Below are 20,197 nucleotides of genomic sequence, written 5' to 3'. Positions count from 1 at the left end.
AAACAGGCCAAATACACACTGAATAGGGAGATAAGAGTGGCAAAGTTAAACTACTCTGAAAAGCTAAAAAAACAGCTTTCAAGTAATGACTCTACATCAGTGTGGAAAGGCCTGAAAGCCATCACCCGCTACAAGACCCCATCCCCCAGCACTGAGGCCAATCAACAACTGGCTGAAGACCTGAACGAGTTTTACTGCAGGTTTGAAAAGCAAAAGCCTGGTCTGACACCCCACACCCACTCCGACCGTCTCACAGCACAGCCATCAACACCCTCCCCCTCCATCCCCCCTATTTTTTCTCATCCTGCACTCAAGATCTGTGAAAAGGATGTATGCAAAGTCTTCAGAAAGCAGAAGATAAGGAAACTGCGTTCTGTAATTCATTTCCGTAATTCATTCTACATCCTTAATTATTGCCTCTTTCTCAAGTATTATGTAAATACATATGCATATCTCTTTATTTATACAGTTCTATATAGAGTAAATGATGAACAAATCTGTACATAAATCTACTGTTCCGGATTCATACACATTTATTGTTAAGTTCTACTATTTAAATGTTTTTTTTGTTTTGTTTTTTTCTGTTCTCATGTCAGATGTGTATGTAAAAAACCAAAACAAATTCATCGTGTGTTTGCACACCTGGCGAATAAAGCTAATTCTGATTCTGATTCTGATTCTGATTCTGATTAAAGACGTCTATCAGATGTTTGTACACAGCAGATGCTTTCCAGATGAAGAGATCTTTAACAGACATCTCGCAGACGTTCTCTCTGGGTAGCATTTAACACACTGTGTCCGAGGACTGTGTAGCATGAAATATACTTAAAGGGATAGTTCACCCCTAAATAAAAATTCATAATTTATTCACCATCATGTCATGCATCCAAACCTGTATGACCTTCAGTGGAACACAAAAACTATATTTTTTGAAAAATGTATTTTTCGTCATACAGTTAAAGCCAATGGGGTCCAAATGGCTTTGTGGTGAAATTGGGCCCAAACAGAATTAATATAAAATTTAATTGAAATTAGGCCTACTGTTATTATTTTAACAGTACAGTCAGTCCTAACTGACTAGGTTTAAAACATGCTTGGGAAAAAAAAACGAACCAGTGTAAAAAATGAGTCAAGGCCCAAGTCTGCAGGCGTTTAGGTAAAGTGTGGCCTGATTTAGAAACTCACGATTACACAGAAGAGGGTGGATGTAGTAACAAAAGGCATTCCATTGTAATCTGAGTGGTGTTAAGGTGCGGTCATATTAGCGAAATGTTAAATAAATAAATAAATAAAATTTGCGTACAAAAATAGTGTCGCGATGTATGAATCACAGCTCACACAGAGGTCTTTTTAAAACCAAGAGATGAATGAACAGCTTGAACGAGCGAAGTCTGCGTGGGGAAGTTTGTCTCACCCACGCGAAACTGATAGGCCTATCTGTCGGAATGACTGGATTTCACCCGAGACATTTCACCAAACAACTATGTGAACGCACCTTTATTGTAGTAATTATACAACATGCTGTAGGCTATGTAGTTCAAGGACCTTCCTCTTTATATAGTACAACGTACACAACAGCTGACGTACTTTTTATTACGATCACAATAAACCAGGCCTTGAGTCTCTTAAGATAACATTCAGGACGAATAACAAAAATGCTAGTTTGAATGTTAAATGGCTATATATAATCACATTATTTTTTTTAATGTTTAAACTTTCTTATTGTTTTTCACATTCACATAACACAAATCTCTATAGCAACACTAAAATGCAATAGGCTATGGCGTTTTAAACTGGGGAAATTTTAACAGTAAATATTACAACAATTTAAAACAACTGTTTTATGTTTGCATATATTTTAAAATATTTTTCCCCCCCTGTGATTCAAAGCTGAATTTTCAGCATCTCCAATTTTCAGTGTCACATGATCCTTCAGAAATCCTTCTAATATGCTGCTTTGCTCAAGAAAAGTATTTTAAGGCCAATGGATCACTAAATTTAAAGGTCTTGCATCAGCAGCCTTTACCTTAAACCGGGTATGATGATGCAAGAAGGCGAATGAGTGGAACGTCGCTTTTATTTTCGAAAACGACCCGCTTTGCTTTCGGGACTCACTGAGCGCGATGAACGCGCCTCCTACTGCGTGACGCGTCTGTGACGCTTCCGTGTGTATAAAACAGCCGAGAAACACCCAGCCGCTGGAAACTACCAAGCAGTGGAACAGCGTAAACACCTGAGATCATGGCAGCGATGCAGGGGTAAGATGATGAAATTATTATCATGATTGTAAAATATAGACTGTGTCTCAAGACCAAGACGCGTTTTCACAGGCCGCTGAGCGAAGCGCAAGAAGTAGAGCTTGAACCTGACGCGCCGCGATAAAAACGCGACGCGCAGGGTCGCTGTAAAGCAAGCAAACAAAACATAAACGTCCGTTTGCTGCATATTTAAAGAATGGAAAAAAGTCTGTGTATTTGAATATCAGCTGAGCTAATTCGGAATTCGCTTATGCACAACTATGCAGTCTATAGGTAGGCAGCAAGGTTTTGAGAAAATATGGTGGTGCATGTGATGCAATTTAATGTTACATCAATATTACATTAAAATGTATTTATGTAAAAAGCTTTCATTCTGTAAATAAATTTCATGAATATAAGAAAACAAGCTTTCAGTGCAGCAGCATGTGATGACTACATAAGTGAATATCTGATTCACTATCTATTATGATCTATTTGAACCCCTTTTTTTCTTCCTCAAGAAGTGCAATTGGCAAACCTCAGTTTGGCCCATGGCTCATAGAGCAGGTGGAAAGTGGGACATATGAGGGATTGCGCATGATAGGCAATGACATATTTCGGATCCCCTGGAAACACAACTCCCGAAAAGACCTTGGGGACGACGATGTTAAAATATTTAAGGTAACTTCATCCTTGCGTCACAATCCCCTTTGGCATCTTTTCACTTCTGCATGAATGATTCATGCGGGATATAGCTGGAGGAGGGGCGGGATTCCCAAAGGAGGGCCTAACTCTTGAGTGGAAGCCCCGCCCCTTTTGACCTTAAAAGTTTGATATTGCACGCCATTCACACCTGATGCAATTTTGGTGTTTTACAGGCATGGGCTGTGGTCAGTGGGAAGATCAACGAGCACCCTAACGACAAAGCGAAATGGAAGACAAATTTCCGTTGTGCACTTCATAGTCTAAAAAACTTCGAGATGTTAGAGGATCACTCCAAAGATCAGGACGACCAACACAAAGTCTATCGCATCATCCGTCCTCAAAGTGAGTTAAACTGCTCAATCTGCACTTGTCATGGGAAAATGAGTTGATTTATAAAGCCCTGGCTTATCTCGTTCTTCAGACCACCAAGAGATCCAGAATGTAGAGCCAGTTCAACTTCCATTCATTCCTCATCTCTACAGTGCATCTAATGACATATCTGAAGAAATGGAGGTAAGGCCTAGATTATGATTGGCTGTAGACATGATCATATGTATATCATAAAAAGAATTATTTAAAAAAAAAAAAATTAAATATATAATAAAATATATATTTTGTCTAATACAGCAGGAATTGCTCAACCAGGTGGAGACAATGGATCTAAGTGAACAACATGCAGGTAGAATCACTATGATGGCTATATTTAGGGTTAGCAATTCAAACAATCCATGATTTTGCAACCAACATTTAAGGTGTGGTCACATTTACTGTTGCCCTGTGAAATCCAGAATCTGCACAATCCAATGCATCATCAGCTGAAAAAAAAGTGTTTGTTAAAGTGATAGCAATAATATCGTTTCTTTGTGATTGTATTGTTATAGTTGTGGTGTCACCTTTACTATTCTTTTACATTTAAAAACGATTTTTAAGACTTTATCTTTATTATTATCATTATAGTATTAATACTTAAAACATTTTGCAGGGAAACCCAGTCATTTCGGAATCTGCAATCGAGTCCATTAGGAATCCACACAATTAAGAATTTTGCATGAGGGCAAAAAAGTTCTCGCTTATCTTTGCTATTCTTTTAAATTTAGAACAGCCTTTAAGAATATATCGTCATACTATTAATATTTAACATTTTCTTGGGTGAAATCCAGTCATTTCGCTATGAATCCACACAATCCTAAGGGTCATCAGCTGAAAAAAATACATAAATAAATCGTTGTGAAAGTGATTTGAATAATATTGTGCTTTTGTGACGGTATTGTTATTGTTGTGGCGTCACCTTTACTGTTCTTTTAAATTTATTTACTATTATTTTAATTATTGTGGGTGAAATCCAGTCATTTCGCTATGAATCCTCGCAATCAGAACAGAAGGCTGCTTGGTTCAAAAACAAACAAAAACTGATTTCCTCGTGAGTGGCGCTTCATGCATTGACAACGGACTTTTTTTGCCAGCAAAATTTCACAGAAATTTCGCCAACGTGACCACACCTTTCAAATCCGCACAGGAACCAAAGCAACCTTATGGCAATACTCTAAAAATCAACCAGAAAACTGTAGCAACACCTTGGCAACTAGCCATAACACTCTGCACATGCAAACACCAATCAACTCACACAACATTATATTAGCAAGTTTCGTTCAATGGCAGGAAGTGAGGTAGATGGATTGGCTTTTGTTATGCCATATTCACAATATGCTAATATACAATATAATTTATATTCACAGAATCCCATGCATGGAACAACGGTTCCCAACAAATCATTCCGACCACCTCAAGCAACTACTATGAGACTCCCTACTCTGATGTTCCATGCATGCCGAATAACACACCTCCCCCAGACCAGCTGCCCTACAATACAGGTAACACGACAGTTTTACACAACGGTTTATTCAACCCTGAAAAATCGTAACTATTTTACGAGTTGGCTCGATTGCATGATTTGATTCATACGAAAATGTGCGATTTTAAGAATAAAAGCAAGCATTAAGGTCCACCCCTAAACCTAAAGCCCAAAGTATACTTTGGTTTTGGCGTACGCGAGGGTCTGTGTACAGTGTGCATGATGCAAATTTCGTCACCAGAGTAGTATGCGCACCACCCAATTTTTGTAAATAACTTTGTACGCACAGGTCGCACCTGCGCATTGTATTTGTTTTGCACTAATCAGTTGTTCCACAAGGTGACAAAATTGGCCCGGGCCGTTGTTTCACAGTAGAAAATGAAACTAAAAAGATGGAACAACAACAAAATAGCGGAGACTGCAACAACAGACGGGCACATTGACAAGCACTTGTGTGAGGCGGTTATAAGAGAGCCGCAACTAGTTTAAAAGAGTACAGACATTTTTATCGGTCATAACTTCTGGAGTAAAATAGCGCAGACACTGGACAAAGAAGCTTTCAATCAAAAGGCCATAAGCAGATTGTACAAAAACATACAAATGAGATCATGATTTCATATAAACTCGCCACAAGTTCGTTAAAACATAAAATAGTTACGAATAGCCTTGAGAGGGTGTTGGTTGTAGTTGAACCATTGATATTGTCTGTATATTGAACATTGCATATGTAATATGACATCTCTAAAGGCCATATCGTTCTCACATCATAAACGATAACTATAACGATAACTATATTAGTGTCCAACCCGATAACATTGTTTATTTAAAGCATGCGCAAAAGTTTTGTTGTCTGCCGCTTTAAATACTCAAGCTCTTTATGGTTCGATGGATTCTGATTGGCTGACAGTGTTTTTATCGTCCATCAGCTGGAAAAGTTCATTGTGAAAGTGATTCCAACGATATTGTTCCTCTGTGCCGTTAAAGTTGTAGTGTGGACTGTGCTGTTCTTTAAAATTTTTGAATGATTTTTAAAACTACCTTTGTCCTATAATGTTATTTCTAGGGCAGCAATGTAACCTTCCAGCTCTCTGTGACATGGAGATCTCGATCAACTACAGAAAAACAGAAGTTTTGAAAACTCGCCTCTGTTTGCCACTCGTTCAGTTTCACTACCAGTGCGACCCATCTGAGCTGAGAGGAGAGCCAATCCGTTTCCCATCCACCGAGGGTCTGATCGACCAAAAACAGATCCAGTTCACTAAACGCATCCTGGACAGCATTCAGAGAGGTCTGCAGTTGGAGGTAAACCAGTATGGCATCTACGGCTTCCGTCAGGACCAGTGTAAAGTCTTCGTCAGCACCAGCGACCCATCTGAGATCCAGAACCCAGAGCCCAGGAAACTGCACCAGAACACCAGAGAGCAACTGCTCTGCTTTGATAAGTACTTCAGAGGTATGAACGATGAGAAAGGAATATTTACTAATCACGCTGAATAATCTCTAATATTATAGAGATAATTTATTAATATCAGATTAATATCAAATTTATTGTAGGGAACTCATTTTAATTATCATCTACTTTTATTACCACAAACACAATTTTCAGCTTTACCTGTTACCATGATTGTTCCCCATTACAAAAACAGAATATACGCTAAAATTGCAACATACAGGAAGTGACATCATTGAGACCTTTTCTACAGCATGGCAGGAAGACAAGTAAAAAATCTCATGCCATTTTCTCAAAAAAAAAAAAAAAATTATATTTTCTTAATTGCAGCATCCTTCAACCCTGTTACCATAGCTACTGTGCAGGGGGAAGAAATAATGTATAAACAAAACATTTATCACTAACTAAAAAAGCATTTGGTCCCAAACTAGCTAACACCTACTGAGTGACCGATTTATTTATGGGAAAGCATTGTATGCAACCCTGTTACTCAGTTTGACATTCATTTTGAAAATTTTATATTATAAAATATAAAATACATGCATAATTTAATCATTTAAAACAACTGTTAAACATCTCCTTTCACTGACAAATTGTCAACAAGAAATTTCTTGCATTTGCAACTCTGTTACCGTGATTGTTCCCCATTACAAAAACAGAATATTCACTAAAATTGTGGCATTTAGGAAGTGACATCATTTGGGCCTTTCTACAGCATGGCTGGAAGACAAGACTAAATCTCATTCCATTTTTTTCAACTTTTTCACAAATTGCATAATTGACTGCTCAGCCTTCAACCCTGTTACCATAGTTATTGTGGTAAAAAAAAAAAAAGGAAAACATGTTTATCACTAACTACAAAACCAGAATTTGGTCCCAAACTAGCTAAAACCTAATGAGTGACAAATTAAAATGTGAAAAATTTGTATGCAACCCTATTACTCAAATTGCCATTAAAAAATATTAAACTTAACGCTCACATAAAATAAATGTATAAAAATGTAAAATTATTGTGAAGCACCTCCTTTCACTGACAAATTGCTTAGAAAGAAAAAAACTTCAATTTGCAACCCTGTTACACTGATTGTTCCCCTTTAACATAGCTAGAAGACAAGAAAAAAAAATGCACCATAGTTATGCTGTTACCATAGTTATTGTGTGGGGAAAAAAAATCTTAACAAATGCTTAACAAGCTTCACATTCATGCTTTTAAAGCTTCCTGTCAACTTTCCCCATTGAAAGTGCAAGTGTTTTTTTATTTTTTATATACAAAGTTTTCTGTTTTAATGGAAAGCATGTTACAAATGCTGTCCTGATCGGTTAAAAATAGCCCAGGCACCTCAGCTGTATTGTGATGTGGTATGTGTTTCCATTTTGATTTTAAAAAATCAACTTTTTTCAGATCTGATAGATTTTATAGAGAACAGACGGGGTTCTCCGGATTACACCATCTACCTGTGCTTTGGAGAGAAGCTCCCGGATGGAAAACCACTGGAGAAGAAACTTATTACTGTCAAAGTAAATACCTTGAACAAAACAAACACATTTCGAGTGTTTTTTTTGTGTTTCAGTGTTATAACGTATCTTTTCCATTTCCACAGGTTGTACCTCTGATTTGCCGTGAACTTCATGAGAGAGCTCAAATGGAGGGAGCGTCCTCTCTTCGCAATGGAAACGTTAGCTTGCAGATCTCCCACAACAGCCTTTTTGACCTCATAAATTCTTTGGGTCTGCCTTCAGTGGCCTAAAGCATGAAATCAGTCAGCTGACATGCCTTTCCACACACTCATATATATATATATATATATATACATAAATATATATATACATAAATATAGTGAGAGATAGAATTTCAATTCGTTACTGTTATATTTATAGCGCAAACTTTCCAGAGGTGATTTCCATGGGGCATTCAGAGGTCTTGGTCACTCTACCATGTAATAGCAATCTCAAAGAAAACGGTATTGTTCAAATGACCTGAAACATTGTTTTTCCTGTTAATATTTTCTAATGAGTGCTAGAGCCTCATTTTAATATCCTGTCTTCTAGTGAAGAATCTTTCACCTTTCGCCCAAAGGGCTGCCCTTGTATTGCTTCTTGTCTGTCGCTTTATGAATGTGACGTCTAGAAAGTAAATGTACTATTATTTAAAAAACTACGGTTTGACTTTTATGTGTATCGTTTTATTGAATGACGCGGACGCCAATATCTAAAGATGAACTATGTATAAAAATGTTATGCATATAAAATTTAATAAACAAAAAATTAAATATTGTGTCAATGCACAGTGTATTTTGCACATCTTTTTTTTTAAATTTCAAGACAGTGAATAAAACACAATTATACAGCGCATTTCATGAATAAACATTTTCAAATTCCTGCTAACTAAACATTATTTCCAGAATATATGATTTATTGTACATGAATCATTCAATATTCACCCATTTTTAACTGTAAAACAAACATACCCCTTTAAGAAACATGCCAAAGGATTTTTTTTTAAAGTATTTAATAAAATTATTTACAAAGACAGCAACATGGATGCTTCAATTCACATCACGAATCATGTATTCTGTGACTGCTTGGATTCATATGATAAAGTTCAATCAGGTTAAGAGATCAGAATCAACTCTCAAGTCTGGAATCAACCCTCAGATCAACTCAATGTGATTTGCCACAGGAAAACTGGCACAGTTCTGTGCGCCTCACCATGAGATGCAACTCAAGTTACATGATCAATTCAGAAATCATACAAACATTCCTCAAGCAATTAAAATGACATAATTAGTGAAAAGGGTTCAGAAAAAAACTTCTGAAATACACTTTTAGCTATCAATGTTTCTAACGAATGCTTTTCATCGAAACTTTAGAAGCGCATAGAGAAAAGATTCATTATTTTATAGGCTGAACGTCATCTACAAACAGAAAAAAGAATCAAAACAATGGCAATCAGGAAAAACAATTGGCAAACTCAGCTGACAGGTTTTAAAATGAAAATAGTCTTTTCAACTGAACAGAAAAGATACATTACAGCCGTTCGCGTGTCATGCGAACAAAAATATTTCTCTATTTACAAAACTATTTCAACGAGGGTGAGGTCTACTGCAAGTTTTCCTGTTTTAGCAATATTAGTAAACAAAAAGCTTTTAAAAGAAATCAGTCCACCAAACTGATTCCAGAGTCTCATGAAGACTGGATATCAGAATATTTTTATTCGAATAAATACTCTTTGATGGTTTTCTGAGAGACACAGAACATCCCAGAGGATCTTCTGCATGTACGATCCTGCTAATGTTCCTCAACATAATGCTTATATTCTCATTAACCACAAAACACTTTTTTACTGTGCTCTCCAGTGTCAATTATTCATGGTGGAACGGCAGGTTCAAGAGTATTGTGTTTGTGTGTATATATGATGCATACATATACGCAAACATGTCATTTTTTAGTCTGACAATGCAAGAGCCTGTTTAACAACTTACACTTCCTGTTGGATCATCAGCTTAAAATAGCATGGTATTCAACACTCTTGAAGAGGGTGCTGCTTTGAACAATGGCAAACTTAAAGATTTTTCAACCCATTCTGTATCTGGACACTCCCAGATACTTTCAAATGATCTTTACATTCAGAAGAAAACATACAAACATTCAAAAAGGTTCATTTGACAACTGATGACAAGATGACGAGCCCTTAAGAGTTTCCCATGGCATTGTAGAAATGCACAGATTTAAAAAAAAAACAAACAATGAAATCTACTGTTGATCGCTATAAGATACCATCTGAAATGTAGCTGTTACCCTCTGCCTCACATTGGAGTTTGGGAGTCTGTGTGTTGGCTTTGCACAGTTTCCTCTTTCTTGTGTTTTTTTGCATGTTTGTACTTATCCACGTAGGCTTTGACCAGGTTGGCTACTTTCACCGGGTTAATCTCACCGCTCTTGCTATGACACACCTTGAGAATGGGGCAAACAAGACATGAATGGGGTCAGTTTAGAAACATGACAATGCTTTCATAATTCATTGAAGAAATGGGCCATTGGAGTGGAGGAAAACAAATAGTATTTACATATGCAAATGTGCTGGTCAGGTGTTTACTTCGGGTCTAACATGCCATACAAGGAAGTGGATATGGAAAAACAACCACAAAAGCAAACACCTGACGTCACGCAATTACCTTCTGAACGGCTTTCCTCAGAATCTCCTTGTACTCTTCCTTTGTGATGTCTCTCTTCTGGTAGAAGGGCTTTATGGCCAGTTTGACCTCCTCTATTGCTCGCTCTTGCATATGAAGTTTCTTTATATACTACAGAAAGACAAACAATGTTTAAAAATTCATGACATCAAGACAATGCCACGAATTATGAGATAACGATATGATGTAATCGTGCTCTGGTCACCTTGTCTTTTTGATTGGGGTCCTGTAAAATGTCATCTTGGGGAGGTAGGCTGGAGACTGATGCCATAAGTTTTGATTCAGCCTGAGATAAAGCTTTATCCTTTAATATGGAATAATATGGGATTATTGTAGTACTGAAGCACCATTAACAGCACTCTAACTGCCCACGATAATGAAAATTCCCTGAAAACGTTTAAAAGATTTATGAGGCGTCTCAACTTCCTGTCATCCTCTGGGATTTCCCTTTGCTGAAGGGAATGTGAAGTCATAATTTATCAAGCACAAATTTGTTGCACCTTAATGATTGTTTTTTTTATTTTAAGCAATTATACTTTAGCTGATGAATGCAAAACATCACAGAAACATTTAGTGTCAACTGCTGAAAATTCACATGACATGACCCTGATTAATTGTGATAAACTTGTTTTTGTCTGGGACACTCCTTGTGAAAGGAGGATGCAATTTCCAAGAGTAATGCTAACTTTAATTTCTTCTGAAGTGAAGCCTTATTTGGCTGCTTTCAGTTTCGATCACATGGGTACAACAGAAATTGCATCAGCATTATTTTCACCTCCTTGAGAAAGCGAGCTGCAAATTGTGAATGCAAAGAGTGACATGACGACACCCTCTGGTTGCTTGAAGCAACTACATATGACGGGCAATAATTATGATGTTCACTGGTATCTAAAAACATTTTTATTAAGAGTGGAGAAATTTCAAATGACAATCTCATATTGATTTTTGTGTTATCAAAATTCAAAGGTTTGTTCATGAGGCTCAATTTATGTAACCCACAGAAGTTTCTTCAGTTAGAAAGAGTTTTGCAATTATTTACTATAATTGTCCTAAAACAGCATGTCTGTATGTGGCACACAAAAAATATTTTGAAAAACGTCAGTTTTTTAAAACACACAATGAAAAGTCAATGTGGTTTACATTGGACATCAATGTTCTTCAAGGTATCTGCTGTCTTCCAAAGAATAAAGTCAAGCAAGTGTGAGCCTCAAGTTCAACAAATACAAGATTAAGAAAACTGACTGTTTTAATTGGGTGGATGGGTGGGATCTATCCCTTTAAGACACTGCAAGAAAGACAAAGTATAAGGGTCTGTTGTACCTGATTTTGTGGGGTTGTAGCAGACCTTCGCGACCCTTCTTGCTTGAATTTTAATTTGAAGAGTGCAAGTTCTAAAAGAGGCACGGGAAAACATTCAGAATATTTTACTAGTTTTCAAAATCATTTTAGCTTTATGTTGCCTGAATGCTTCACACCAAATCTGATGTGACTGAAGTCAATTACTTATCTCAATACTTGCAGAGTTCGTTACAGACCAGGGGTGTCCAATCCTGCTCCTGAAGGGCCACTGACCTGCACAGTTCAGCTCCAACCCCAATTAAACACAGCTGAGCCAGTGTTAAACCTCAAATGCTGGCTCTCTTTTCAAAGGCTGAATTTGTCAGGAGGCTAAACTTCCCAGACAAGTGTGTTGGGGCAAGTTGGAGCTTAACCAGGGGTGTCCAAACCTGTTCCTGGAGAGCCACTATCCTGCAACCCTAATAAAACACATCTGAACCAGCTAATCAAGGTCCTCAGATTCTCAAGAAACTTTCAGGCAAGTGTGTGGGAGCTGAACTCTGTGGGACACTGGATTGGACACCCCTGGTCTGTAACGAACTCGGCACCTACTGAAAGTTGAATCTTAAATTCAGACTTGGTGTGGATAGGGAGCAAAACTAAATGGGAAAAGTCAAATGTTTACTCACTGCTTAATTTCTCAGACTGGGGTTCTGCTGGTTCCTGCAGATTCCAAGTAACTCGTTTTCCCTGCGATTTAGACTTTGCACCAGCCGTAACCGTTTCCGTTGTTTGCTTGTTCCCTGCTGGAGTCTCTGGAATGGCAGACTTGGGGTCGACAGCTTCTGTTGAGTCGGCCACAGAGCTCTCACTCATTTCCTTCTTAATGAAGTCCAAATTATCAATCAAGTAATCAACACTGATATCTTCATCGGAGGAAATACCAAGTTCTTGTTTTATTGGAGGATCTGGCAGTTGGAGAGGTGGCATCTCCATGTCCTCCTCCAAAAGTGGCGAATGATAAGACTCAGTGGGCTCCTTTATACAGTTCACTGCATCTATGGCAGGCGTATCCAAATTGATGACAAGAGGGTTGTCACTGCAGCTTGGTGAATCATCTTCATCAGGCCATATATTTTCAATTTTTATCTTTTTTGGCTCAATCACCATTTCTTGTACTTTCATCTCATCCTGTAAGCTAGCGTGGCTCTTCTCTAAATCAGCACTGCCTGATTTAATTTCATTAACATATGGTGATTCCAGGCTGAAGATGTCTAAAGATGTCATCTCTTCTTTCTTTATCTTTTTAACGCCATCTAATTCTCCACACAAGTTGAGACAGACTTCTTCCTCCTTTTTGATGTCTTTCAACTCCTTGACAGAACCAGTGGGCCAAGGTTCTTCCTGTTTAACTTCATTAGGCTTAAGCAGCTCAAGTGAAACATCATTCTCGCTTTCTTGAAGTGTTCTGGTTGGGTCATCATGTCTTGATGACCCAAGTTCATGGGCTGTGATCTCAACTGACTGGGTGGTCTCTTGTTTAACAGATGGTAATGCAACAGTCGTCTCACACTCCTGTGGTCTTGCATCTCGCTCTGTCTTCACAGGCGTGGTAGTCTTGTTTGCACGAAGAGCAGACTCATGTAATTCAGTGGACATGGGCTCTGCAGACTTATGGGAGCTCCTTTCAGTACGCCGAGAAATCTCTGATCGTTCTTCTCGCCGTTTATGCTCTCTAGATGTTGATCTTGACCTCTGCCTCTTTAACTTTGTCTCACCCTGAAACGTTGATGTTCTCCTCCTTTCTCTAGATCTAGAAAACGAACGGGATCGGGAGCGCCTTCTTTCTTTTGACCTCTTCCTACATCTTTCTCTCCCTCGGTTGTCATTCCACTCATGACTCGCTCTTCTCGCGCTCGTCTTCCTTTCTCTACTGCTGGAACTCGAGGAACACCTCCGGTCTCTTGATCGAAGACGTCGCCTTTCTTTTGATCTTGAGCGGGATTTCGAACGAGAGCTCTGCCGATCTCTTGACCTTGAGCGTGACCTCCTCTTTTCTTTCAACTTTGAGTGTTTCTTTTTATGAGAGTCTTTAGATGAAAGGCTTTGCGAGTTCGATGGTGACCGCTTCCTATCTTTGGACTGGGACTGGTGAGGTCTTTCCTCCTTGTCCTTAGCTATGTTAGAAGAATTAAAAGCACCACTGACTGAAGGCAGCTCTTTACACACCCCATTTCCTTTTCCTTTAGAAGCTTGTTGCAGATTGGCTAGAGATTCTTCTAGCGACTTTGATTGGGGTTTGATGGGTAGAGTTCCAGTCTCAGGTTCAGACTTTACCTCCACCTTAACATTTATTTCACTGCATGACCAGCTTGATCTGGAGTGCTCTTCGGTTTTCTGAAAAGGGCTTCCTGGAGTTCCACCACTTCCAGTGTCCATGCCTTCTTCGCAACTAGTAGAATCTAAAGCAGGACCTCCTGCGGGAGCTTGACTGTCTGAATGATGGGGTGATTCTTTGCATGGTCTGTCCCACAAAGACTCTGGCTCTGCTTTAACTTCTGCACACATTTCCAAACCTCTCTCTGTATCTGAGTGTACATCCAGAGGCTCAGATTTGATTTGATGACAGACACTCTCATTGATTCCAATTGGCACCCGAGGTGCAGTATTTTGGACGCTAATATCAGGACCCTCATTTTCTGGTTCATCATCAGAGGAATCAGACCCCGTAGGGTTAAAGGGATCATAGACCTCACTCTTCTCCTCTTTGGCTTTTGCTCTTAAAGACAACAGCATCTGTTTACTTTTATTATTCCTCTTTATTGCTTCCTCATCACCTCCAGGCAGAGTCCCTCCTGATGCAGGAAGTCGCTGAGCTTGCCAGGGGTTTCCGCTAGAGTTTATACGGAAACTGATGGAAGAAGAGGACGAGCGTGAGTTTGAAGAGGCGCTAAAAGATGATGTAGTGGAGGTGAAAGAGCTAGAAAATGAAGATGAAGCACCAGTACTGTCTGCTCTTTGCCTCGGAGCATCCACTGTCCTGTTTTGCTGACTCGCACCCGTACCTTGCTGGTCAACGGTACGTTCCCTATTGCCTGCTAAGCTGATCGCTGAAGACCCAGGCAAAGTACTGCTACTGCTGCCACTGCTACTATTCGCACTGGAGGTACTGTCCCTTTTAATTTTTGGTATCCTTGGCAATACAGAAACATCCACCCATACAGGCTTGGGAGGGGGCTTTCTGACAGGTGGTTGTCGGACAGGACCTTCCTTGTCTTGATGGGGAGAGTCAGAAGGGCCATTTGGCACCCTTGAGAGGGGTTGACTTCTAATCCCATTGGTGCTCAAGTGGCTATTCCCAGGTCTTGGTGGGTTTAGGGTGATCGGCCTATGAGGAGCTCCCGCATGCAAATGAGGATGTCCCAAGGGAGAAGGGTGAGAGTGAGGGGAGTGTATAGGTGGAGATGTGGAATTCTGTGGTGTGGAACAGGACCCAAGGGAACTGTGTGCTGGTGGGGGCCTCCTCAAGGGGCTAGAGGAAGGACCAGCCCCTCCAGAGGGTTGACTGAGACTTGTTTCTGAGTTTGGTGTGTCTCCTGTTTCTCCTGAGCCCGAACCTCTAGGGGTAGTGTTTATTGGCAAGGACAGGGACACTGAAAGGAACAAAAAAACATTTACTTTTTGAAAGGATGAGTTTTATTTACTGTTTTAGGATAAATAGACTGACACTAATTACAAGCAAATAAATATGGGAATACTTCAATCAAAGTTTGAGATTCATAGTGCAAAATATCAGTTACAGACAACATGTGAACAGGCAATAGTCCCTGGTCTCCGCTACATAATATGTATCATGTAAAGGCAGATTAGGCCAATCAAAATGCAAATTAACCACTACCTAACAGTGTCATATATAAATAACTATTATTGTGAGGTCAACTAATATGGATTTTATGATGGCCAATGCCAATATTTTAGAAAGTCGAGAGCAAATATAAAGATATATGATTTCACACTATTTAAAGACAGATAACACATGTAAATAACACATGCATAGCAAGCGCTGCAACTAAATTATTTCATATATTTACCAAACAAATGGGAATAATTTGAAAATTAAATAATTTGAACTTAGTAAAAATAAATGTAAACTTTAGATAATTTCTTGATTCTGTAATCCCAGTATTATATATAAGCAAATAAATAGTCAAAATTAAAGTCCTGCTTCCAATACTTAACAGCAAATTGTGAACATTTTAATTAACGCCAATATATTGGCCGACCAAAAAACTCAGTCATCATTAGTGTCAAGGATTACTGCGCAAATGCCACAATTTCACCATAAATGTGTGAAATATTCATATCACACCACATTTTAGTAGCCTACCTGTATAGCATACAACCCTAACCGAGGAAAAAAAACTCCTGCTTGTGTTACCAGTCAACCCTCTACATTGCGAGTAAATCACTCGCATATGCGATTAAATCTTACTCTGGGCGACTAAATGTCTATCGTTAGCAATTGGCTAATAAATTCTTAGATTTGACTCGCCAGTGTGTGTGTTCGAGGCTAATTATAAGTTTAGCACAGATATATTTTCACTCGCTGAACACTGACTGAGCGCTTGAGAGATGCTCTCCATCAAGCGATCTGTACTTTTTCAATTAATCTCAATGGATGTGCAGCGCACCTGTATTTGATGCACCATAAACTCTAGTGTGAAGGCGCACGAGTCGCCATCGCTTTACTGATAGCGCCGTAATCGGAGAGAAACCAGTTTGTGACCTGTGTAAGAATTATTTGAGTGTAAAACATTTTAATAGAATGTCCAACCCTCTACATTGCGAGTAAATCACTCGCATATGCGATTAAATCTTACTCTGGGCGACTAAATGTCTATCGTTAGCAATTGGCTAATAAATTCTTAGATTTGACTCGCCAGTGTGTGTGTTCGAGGCTAATTATAAGTTTAGCACAGATATATTTTCACTCGCTGAACACTGACTGAGCGCTTGAGAGATGCTCTCCATCAAGCGATCTGTACTTTTTCAATTAATCTCAATGGATGTGCAGCGCACCTGTATTTGATGCACCATAAACTCTAGTGTGAAGGCGCACGAGTCGCCATCGCTTTACTGATAGCGCCGTTTCTCACACATGCAAAGAGTGAACGAGAGTCTTAAATAGCACACTGAATCGACACGCTACATGTAAACGATATTGTTTGTTATATTTTCCTGTCAAAATAACGGAGTTCATTTGGAATTATTCAGCTTTTAAGAACAAGCTGAAGATATGCCGATTTCTCCGGTAGTGGGCGGAGCTAATGCGCAAACGGCAATCTCATTGGCTGGCACTCAACTATTACCGTCCCGTTTTGATTTCAACATGAGTTTGAGCAAACGCTGATATATATATATATATACGTGTGTGTGTGTGTGTGTGTGTGTGTGTGTTTGTGTAAAATAGTATCAGTCTGGCGAGTAAACAAAAAATGTACTAGCCAATGGTGATTATATTGCCAAAGTGTGTGTAGAGGGTTGCCAGTAGTAAAGAGATGATACAAAGATCTCACAAAAAAAGTATGACTTACTAGGTTTGGTTGCTATGAGGGAACCGTCTCTGTTGATGACCACATCTGAACTGTCCATGAGGAGCATGCTTTGACCACTGAGGATGCTTCCCAGCAGATCTGATACAGGGGCTTCCTCTGCAACATCTTCCACCTGTGGGACACTCACACCTCCCCTGGAAACCAGCACACAACTAGGATCACCTATCCAAAACTCAAACTCATTTTCATTGTGATTTCCATCACCTTTAAGTAGAAATTATCTGTTTCCTCCATCGAGACCATAAAGAGCGATTCCCCCCCCCCAGTAGCTACCTGGAGAGTCCGGCTGAAGGCGCACGAGTCGCCATCGCTTTACTGATAGCGCCGTTTCTCACACATGCAAAGAGTGAACGAGAGTCTTAAATAGCACACTGAATCGACACGCTACATGTAAACGATATTGTTTGTTATATTTTCCTGTCAAAATAACGGAGTTCATTTGGAATTATTCAGCTTTTAAGAACAAGCTGAAGATATGCCGATTTCTCCGGTAGTGGGCGGAGCTAATGCGCAAACGGCAATCTCATTGGCTGGCACTCAACTATTACCGTCCCGTTTTGATTTCAACATGAGTTTGAGCAAACGCTGACAATGTGATTAATATTCATGAACCCAGCAGTTAGTAGTAGTAGTAGTATTATCTTTTAATAATAATTACTATTATCTATGACTAACAATATCTTAAACACCACCACTAGTCCTAAGTTCAGTAGAGCCATTCCCCCCCCCCAGTAGCTACCTGGAGAGTCCGGCAGATATGGGTCTGGCCACAGGCTGATGGGATCGCAAGGCAGAACAGGAGAGGCCACGGCGTTTAGCATCCAGAACAGAGGATGGCGTCGGAACTTGAATCTCAACCTCCCTAAAAAGATAAATCCAAAAACTTAACCACTCACTTCTTAAAAATAGTTAAATATAAATTGTCAGTAAGACGACCACCACAGTAGGCTTAATAAAACGTCACCTATCATCAAAGGGGTCCAGGTCAAAGGGATCTCCGTACACAGAGAGAGAGGCTGCTCCGATTTCGGCCCGCATACTTCCTAAACTGTACTCTGAAGGTTGATAAACTGAAGGAATCATGGAGCCAGACTTGGGCTTCTTAATGCCTAAACTCCGTGCAATACGACCTCTGGAACTGGTTTCCTTCTTTACGACCTGAAAGGGCAAAAAGATAGAAACAAACTTTTATGACAGAGACATAACTACTACCAGGGGCGTAATTTCCACTGGGGACAGGGGGGACATGTCCCCCCCACTTTTCAAAATCACGTTTGTGTCCCCCCCACTTTCAAATTCGTTTGTTATGATTTTTTTAACCGCACGCCGTCATCGCCACGGAGGAGCAGGACCGAGCAGGGCACAGACACGCGCGTCCGCGTCCAGAACCGTCGCGTGCACACTCTAAAAATAGCTCACTGAATGTTCTGATGAGCGGGTATCGCGGTTGCGGCAGTCAGCGATGAAACGCCAGAAGCAGCAACAGATGACTTTAATGTCATCATGGATGAAAAGAAAGAAAGGAGATGTGAGTTGGTTGATTCAGTAAATTAGCTCAGGTCAGGATAATCATATTTTCTGTCTACACCTGTTAATGTTAGCCTACGTTGACTGAGCTAACGTTAACATACACTGTTGCTAGGTAACAGACTGTTGTTAGCTAAATATTTAATGTAGAACAGTGGTTCCCAAACTGGGGTACGTGAGGCGACAGAGGGGGTACGCGAACAAAATGCGGAGTTTTGCGGCGTTTCGTGAACGAATCATTCGCGAAAGTAATTGATTCAATGATTAATTTATAAATACAGCCACTTGCTTAGTTACTGAATGAACAAATGACTCGATGACTCGCGCATTAAGACAGTGACGTACCGCCACCTACTCGCGGTTTTAGTATTTAAAAGAATCACTTTTCACTTTTTTTTTTATCATCATTGCATATTACTCTATTGAATTTTTTTATTTTATTTTAAACATTAATATTCTATTTATAAAGGTAAAAAATGCATTGGAAAGTCAATTTAGGGGGCAAATATTGTCCTTTAATGGAAAAGGAGCAGTCTAAGTGGAAGAGAGGGGGTAGGCCTAAGCAGAAATGCCTCAGGGGGTACTCCACTCTAAAAAGTCTGGGAACCACTGATGTAGAACATTCTGTCCTGTGCAACAAGTGATTTATTTAATATTTTCAGGTACAGCGGTTTGAAATAAAAGTTTGTTTAACAGTGGAAATTGAGTCTCACATTATTTAGTCCCTAAATGTATGTACATGCAGGAAATGGGATTCAAATCGAAAACATTTTCTCCCATTTTGTGTCCCCCCCACTTCTCAAGCCAAAGTTACACTCTTGCCTACTAAAAACTTTCATGCCCTCTTGCATGGAGAAGGTAAAGCAATACTTTCAATCAGCAAAACATTTATATTAGAGCTTTCAACATCGGTGTTAAAAATTACAGGCTACAGAAACATCAATAAAGAACAAAAAAGTTCAAATGTAGAGGTTATACATTAGCAGAGAGCTCACCAGTTTTCTTCTCGATTTTGACTTCCTCACTTTGTGTTTCCATCTCTTCACTCCCATGTTTATTTTTCCCCCTGAGGTTGCTGAAAATTTGCTTTTGGTTTTCCTTCTTTTAACTGCACAAACAAGTAATATAATCCCATTCAGATCAGACAGAACCTGAAATCTAAAATGCCTGATTACACCTGGTTATTATGATCCACCTCAATCACAAGAGGTCAGGTAAAACAGTTAATAGGCAGTAATGTTAATTTATATTTTTATTCAGCAAGGACACATTGAATTGATCAAAAGTGACAGTATAGACATTTATAAAAGATTTATACTTCAAATAAAAGCTGTTTTTTA

The 20,197-nt window shown here is 39.2% G+C and overlaps 2 protein-coding genes across 5 annotated transcripts in view; one reads left to right on the top strand and one right to left on the bottom strand.

Annotated features, from left to right (window-relative positions):
* Positions 1-2,167: 2,167 nt before the first annotated feature.
* LOC107675380 (interferon regulatory factor 3-like) lies at positions 2,168-8,038 on the top strand. Its single transcript, XM_016469689.1, has 9 exons — positions 2,168-2,258; positions 2,759-2,918; positions 3,116-3,284; positions 3,364-3,455; positions 3,570-3,621; positions 4,679-4,813; positions 5,858-6,247; positions 7,647-7,762; positions 7,846-8,038. The coding sequence occupies exons 1-9, from the start codon at positions 2,242-2,244 to the stop codon at positions 7,990-7,992; spliced, it is 1,278 nt and encodes a 425-aa protein (XP_016325175.1). The 5' UTR covers positions 2,168-2,241; the 3' UTR covers positions 7,993-8,038.
* Positions 8,039-8,628: 590 nt separating this feature from the next.
* Positions 8,629-20,197, bottom strand: part of phrf1 (PHD and ring finger domains 1) — a 26,618-nt gene continuing 15,049 nt past the window's right edge. For all 4 annotated transcript variants that reach the window (XM_016469685.1, XM_016469686.1, XM_016469687.1 and 1 more), the window contains 9 exons: positions 19,853-19,965; positions 18,295-18,488; positions 18,070-18,192; positions 17,310-17,464; positions 12,405-15,368; positions 11,758-11,828; positions 10,643-10,741; positions 10,420-10,548; positions 8,629-10,197 (listed from right to left, as the gene is read on the bottom strand). In XM_016469685.1, the coding sequence (XP_016325171.1) occupies positions 10,051-10,197; positions 10,420-10,548; positions 10,643-10,741; positions 11,758-11,828; positions 12,405-15,368; positions 17,310-17,464; positions 18,070-18,192; positions 18,295-18,488; positions 19,853-19,965 (3,995 nt within the window). In that variant the 3' untranslated portion in view covers positions 8,629-10,050. The remainder of the gene's footprint in view (positions 10,198-10,419; positions 10,549-10,642; positions 10,742-11,757; positions 11,829-12,404; positions 15,369-17,309; positions 17,465-18,069; positions 18,193-18,294; positions 18,489-19,852; positions 19,966-20,197) is intronic.

This window comes from Sinocyclocheilus anshuiensis, unplaced genomic scaffold, assembly GCF_001515605.1.
Source record: "Sinocyclocheilus anshuiensis isolate Anshui unplaced genomic scaffold, SAMN03320099.WGS_v1.1 scaffold1844, whole genome shotgun sequence".
NCBI classification, from domain to species: Eukaryota; Metazoa; Chordata; class Actinopteri; order Cypriniformes; family Cyprinidae; genus Sinocyclocheilus; species Sinocyclocheilus anshuiensis.
Note: the sequence above shows the minus strand (reverse complement) of the source record. Positions and strands in the feature narration are given on the sequence as shown.